This window comes from Brassica oleracea, chromosome C6, assembly GCF_000695525.1.
Source record: "Brassica oleracea var. oleracea cultivar TO1000 chromosome C6, BOL, whole genome shotgun sequence".
NCBI classification, from domain to species: domain Eukaryota; kingdom Viridiplantae; phylum Streptophyta; class Magnoliopsida; order Brassicales; family Brassicaceae; genus Brassica; species Brassica oleracea.
The window spans coordinates 32,531,362-32,537,395 of NC_027753.1; the positions used below are offsets into that span (position 1 = coordinate 32,531,362).

A 6,034-nucleotide genomic window follows, 5' to 3' on the forward strand; every position below is an offset into this window, starting at 1 on the left:
TAGGTTTTGGCGGAAAAAAAACACAATTTTTTTTTGACGGAAAAACTTTATTCTTAGTTGTGGAGCAAAAACTCGATTTTGCGATTTTGGGAGGAAAACTTTTGATTTTGATGCTCAACAAATTGGAGGAAAGAATCATATCATATCTTAATTTTTCTAGTTTTATCTTTAAAATTTAAGAACAAAAATAAATGAAATATTTTTTTCAATTAAATGAGCTAACCCTGATACCAGTCCTAACCTTGATTATATAATAGGGTTAAAATAGGGTTGGGTTAAAATGGGGCTGGACTTATAATAAATAAAAGAGGGCTGAGCCCTAACCCTGTAGTTAACATCCCTAGCTATCGCCAAGCTAATTCTTGTGCTGACACATTACTAAGTTTCCCTTATTTGTAATAATCTATGAGGGGTGTATCATATATATCCATCCTTCTTACTAAACTATGTAATTGTTGACAATGATTAATAAAACCAAGATTAGCCGGAAAAAAAGCTGAGTGTTTTTTGTGATAAAAATATCAGATTGAAGGTTTAAAATACTAGTAAAAAAATTTGAAGTTTAAATTGTCAGTGGGTGCCAATTTAAGGATTTTATGATATTTTCCCCCTATCTTAAGGTCATCATCTAATTTGAAGAATTGCATCCATCAAAATCGTACCGTTTTGTAAAAGATGTCAGCTGAAACAACTCCTAATAAATTGTGATGTAGCATATCATTAGGCCTATAAACTAGATACAAAGCCATGCACTTTGTGCATGAGACCACGCATGTTGAAACAGAAAACGTAGGTTGCGTGTGGGTTAAGGCAACATACAGATTAGCTAATTTGGTAACCACTAATTTAAGTATCTTGCTATTTTAAGGTCGCTAGATTTTGTTTCTTTAGCTTTAAGGTAACTAAATTAATAACAACCCTAACTCAATATATATTTAAGTACTATGATAATTGTGAACAAAATATAAAATACAAAAGTTTAAAAAACATATTTGAGGGTTACCATTAGAATAGTCCATCGTCAAACCTTTATTTTGAGGATTCTAAAAAAAAAAACAACCCTAACTCAATACATATATTTTTCTCTTAATAAGTTCATCATAAGCTCCGGAAATTAAAATTACGCACCAGTGCATGCATACATGACTTTTAGTTAGAATTATAAAAAAAAAATCGAGGAAATCTTTTATTTTTGTTAGAATCCTCAAAATAAAGTTTTAACGATGGATTATTCTAATGGTAACCCTCAAATATGTTTTTTACATTTTGTATTTTATATTTAGTTCACAATTATCATAGTACTTAAATATAAGCATTACACTTTAAAATTTTATAATATATACACACTCTAAAAATATACCTGATTATTAATATCATTACATGAATTTTAATTTGTGTAATATCATGTATTTTTGTAATCTTTATTTTCATGTAATATCTTTATTGGTGTTATTGTAATCAATCATTTGTGTTATATTAGTCGATGTATTATTATTGCAATTAAGTGGTGGTAGTCTAGTGACCATTGTTTGGGGTTTGATGTATGTCCACATCGGTTTTCGGTTCGATTTCCCCTGAAAACTAAATTATCACCACTTTGCCAGTTTGGACTTCGGTCCAAGTGATTTACATGGTGAACCATAACAGATGATCGGTTCACCTCCTGACATTAATAGGAAGGTATTCCAAACTCGGGTCAGACGGTGTGGTATGCTTTCGGACTAGTCCACTCTGTAGCACTAAGTGCGTTCCTCCTGGGGCCGACCTGATCAGTCGATAGGGTTTATCAAAAAAAAAATGTATTATTATTGTTGTGTGAAATAAATATTCTTATTTTAAATGATATTATTGTACATCAATAATTCTAATTTTAGTTTAAATATATTTACATAGGTTATTTAATAATAATATGTATAATATGAATATGTAAATGAAATATAATTATAAAGATTAAAGTTGTAAAAGTAAAAATTAGTACATTTATATGTAAATAGTGCTCTGAGGGTACAATAGTTTTTTTTTTTTTTTTTTTGCTAAAAGTGAGGGTACAATAGTTTGTTGGAGAGGAAAGATGTTGAAGACTTGAAGGCATGTCACCAAGTTTCCATGCATTCATTCGTGAGAAAAAATGTTTCCATACATTCCTTTTTCTCCATATATATACTTGTCATTTGAATGACATATATATATAGATTTTCGGTTACAAGGGGTTTTATTTCATTTTGTTCATTTATATAAATTATACATGATAACATCTCATTGCGACTAAAGGAGAAAATTGAAGAGAAGTATTATTATTGAAATATGCGCTTCCTCTTTCCTTCAAGAGAAGTAACTAACAAGTAACAACTAAAGCTTTTGGATATGTGTAGATGGACGAAAAAAGTATGTGTAGATTTTGATAGAGGAGAAATCTAGTAGCGAGGTCTGAAGATCAACTGGTAGTCTAATAGGTACATAAATTTATATTATTTGAGACGTATCCTATTTGTGCACAAACTAATGTCAAATCTTGTCTGCTTTCATGATTATTAGACATTCTACAAGGTATATGAATCATCGAACTTTTCTTGTAATAAACTTATAATCTGCTAAATAAGCACAAACTGTTGTTTCTAAAATTGTAAACGATGATAAAACAATTAAAGTAAGTTAGAAAAAGGTAAACAAAAACCGTAGGAGACGATGATAAAACAATTAAAATAAGTTAGAAAAAGGTAAAGAAAAACCGTAGGAGACGATGACATTAAAAGTAGCAGCACGCTATTGCTAATCTTTACCCTTTTTTATCGGTTGTCAAATAATTAATATGCGCATGGATAAAATAATTAACAAGACAAAATCGTAGTGTTCCAATTAATTTGGTCTTTCTGAAAATTTTCAATATGGTGATCATCAGAAACAATTACTCTATTATAAATTTGGTAGAATATATAGTAAATATTAAAACATATTCTACTGAAGATTTAAAAAAAATGAAGTCAACTTTTAGATTTTTATTTTATTTTTAAATTTAAAAATATTTCACATATATTAGATTAGTTAGTTTAGTTTAGTGATAAACTTATAAGTCATGTTATAATTAACAATTCACTACGTCTATTCATATGTTCATTTAAGTTAATATTAGTTATCAAGTGGTGGTAGCCTAGTGGTAATTTTTTGGTGCTTGGTGTGTATCCACATCAGTTCTGAGTTCGATTTTCCCTGAAAACTAAATTATCACTATTTGGCCAGTTTAGGCTTGGACTTCGGCCCAAGTGGTTTATATGGTGGGCCATAACAGATGATTGGTCCACCCTCTGACATTAGTCGGAAAGTATTCCAAACTCGGGTTAGGCAATGTGGTACGTTTTCGGACTAATCCACTCTATAGCAGTAAGTGCGTTCCTCCCGGTGCCGACCGGATCAGCCGATAGGGTTTATAAAAAAAAAGTTAATATTAATTTAGTGATAAACATATAAGACATGTTATAAATATATATTTTCGAGAAATATAAATAACAACGGGAAAAGTAACGTCGTGACGGAGAAACTGCAAAAGGAAAAAAGAAAAGATAAAAAAGAAGTAAGTAACCGTTGTAAAAATTCATTCATTGGCTGATTCTTTACGTCTGACCTCTCTCCGCTCGTCTATTCATACGTTCTGCTTCTGCTTCTACCCCAAATCCCCACTCGCTCTTCCCCTCACGCGAATTCCACCCTCTCCTACCTGAGAACTTTGTTACACGCGCTGAGTTTCGCGAGTAAAGAAGCATTTTCCACGGTGGAAATAATAAATCGGGGTTATTTTATTTTTGTTTTTTCCGGAGTTAGTTTCTCTAATTTTTTTTGTTCATTTTAATCCTCATCCCCTAAACCCTTTCACGAAAACGGATTATAAATTTAAAGATCCATTCTTGCTTCTCTCCGCAAGTTTCTTCTTTTTCTGTTTCTCCATCGACAATAAATATTCGTGCGAGAGGGATTTTCAACCTACAGAAAAAAGGCAGAAAGCTGGGTCAACGACGTTTTGACCGGGTAATACAACAAAAGTACAAGGGTAAAATCGTCATTTAAAACACTCGCATACGTATGTACCGCATGGAGAAGAGAGATACAACTCAACCACTCTGTATATTTATAAGCCTCAAGAGATAAACGCAAATGAGATAGAGAGAGATAAGGGGATCAGAAGCGTTAGATAGATAGATAGAGAGAGATTTGTAATCCTTCAGACACACACAGAAAGAAGATTATGTTGCCCGTAAGAAAAACCAAAAGAGCTTTTTACTCCGCCGATGCTGGAGACGGCGTTTTTACGCCGGGAAAGAAACGACGAAGATGTCTTTCTTCTCCTGCGTCGGTATCTAAAGCCGGACCAGATTTGTTAGATACAATCCCAGACGATCTTGTTGTTTCTATCCTTCGTAGGCTTGCCTCTACATCTCGATGTCCTGCTGATTTCATCAACGTTTTAATGACGTAAGCTTTCCGGTTAATATATTTTCATTTTTCGGACAAAGCTCTGTTTTGTCTTAATGATAACTGGTTTTGCGTAACAGATGTAAGAGATTAAAGAGTTTAGCTACGAGTCCTCTTGTTCTGTCGAGATTGTCTCGGAAAGCGATTGCCGTAAAGGCTCAGAATTGGTCGGAAGACGCTCACCGGTTTCTCAAACGCTGCGTCGACGCCGGAAGCCTCGAAGCTTGCTACACTCTCGGCATGGTTAGTTTGAAAATTAGATCTTTTTAATTTTACTTAAAAGTTAAAACGTTTTTTATTTGTTGGTTTAACGTTTTGTCTTGTTTTCTACTTTTGGTACAGATTCGGTTTTACTGTCTGCAAAACAGAGGAAACGGCGCGTCCCTTATGGCTAAAGCCGCGATTAGCTCCTACGCGCCGGCTTTATACTCTTTGGCCGTGATTCAGTTCAACGGAAGCGGCGGCTCCAAGAACGACAAAGATCTTCGAGCCGGCGTGGCTTTGTGCGCGCGTGCGGCTTTCTTGGGACACGTCGACGCGCTGCGTGAGCTCGGTCACTGTCTCCAAGACGGTTACGGTGTTCCGCAGAACGTCTCCGAAGGTCGGAGATTCCTCGTTCAAGCCAACGCTCGTGAGCTCGCCGCCGTCTTATCCTCCGGGAACGAAGCTTGCTCGTGGCTCACTTTGTCGCAGCCTCAAGCTCCTAACCAAATCCGTGGTTGTCCGTTGCTGAGTGATTTCGGATGTAATGTCCCGGCGCCGGAGATACACCCGGCGAATCGGTTTTTAGCGGATTGGTTCGCCGTGCGCGGCGGAGATGCTCCCGGAGATGGATTGAGGTTGTGTTCTCACGGCGGATGTGGACGGCCGGAGACGAGGAAACATGAGTTTAGGAGGTGTTCTGTCTGTGGCGTTGTGAATTACTGTTCACGCGCTTGTCAAGCTCTCGATTGGAAACTCCGGCATAAGATTGATTGTGCTCCGGTGGAACAAGATGCAGCCGGTGGTGACGGAGAAGGTAACGTTCAGGTTGAGGGAAACGGTAACGGTGATAACGTATTGGTGCCCATGAGTTAACGGTGAACAAGTAACGGCTGCTTTAATTAGACGCGAGAAGATGAGAGGTAAACGAAGCTTTGTTTTAGTTTCGTTTTTTGTTTGATTAGTGGAAAGATTAGGATTAAAATATTACCAACGGTTAGATGTGGCGTTAAAGAGTAAATTGTTGTATTCTAATCGATTGTAAAGATGAGTATCAATGAACGGCTAGAATGCTTTTTCCTAATTTTTTTTGTTAAGAGTTTTAATTTATTTAGTTAATACTTTTCTTCGTTTCCAAAATTGAGTGAAAATATCTCTCGTTGAATCGTTGAACATATGAAAGATATTTCCTTACCTATGCAGATAACACAATAAATAAAAGAACAGTCTACTAAAATACGATATGAATGCTAGATCATTTCATTAACATGCAAACATGAACACAGAGCGAAGATTTGGAAAGATAATAAGGTCTAACACCAATTGTGATATTTGAAAAATCATGATCAGCATCAGCAGCCTCCTATTT

At 35.3% G+C, this 6,034-nt stretch overlaps 1 protein-coding gene across 1 annotated transcript; it reads left to right on the forward strand.

Moving 5' to 3' along the window:
- The first annotated feature begins 4,063 nt into the window (after positions 1-4,063).
- On the forward strand, positions 4,064-5,749 carry LOC106296837 (F-box protein At1g67340-like). The gene is made up of 3 exons (XM_013733064.1): positions 4,064-4,464; positions 4,545-4,707; positions 4,807-5,749. Exons 1-3 carry the CDS (start codon positions 4,238-4,240, stop codon positions 5,539-5,541), a joined length of 1,125 nt encoding a protein of 374 aa, XP_013588518.1. The 5' UTR covers positions 4,064-4,237; the 3' UTR covers positions 5,542-5,749.
- The last annotated feature ends 285 nt before the right edge of the window (positions 5,750-6,034 follow it).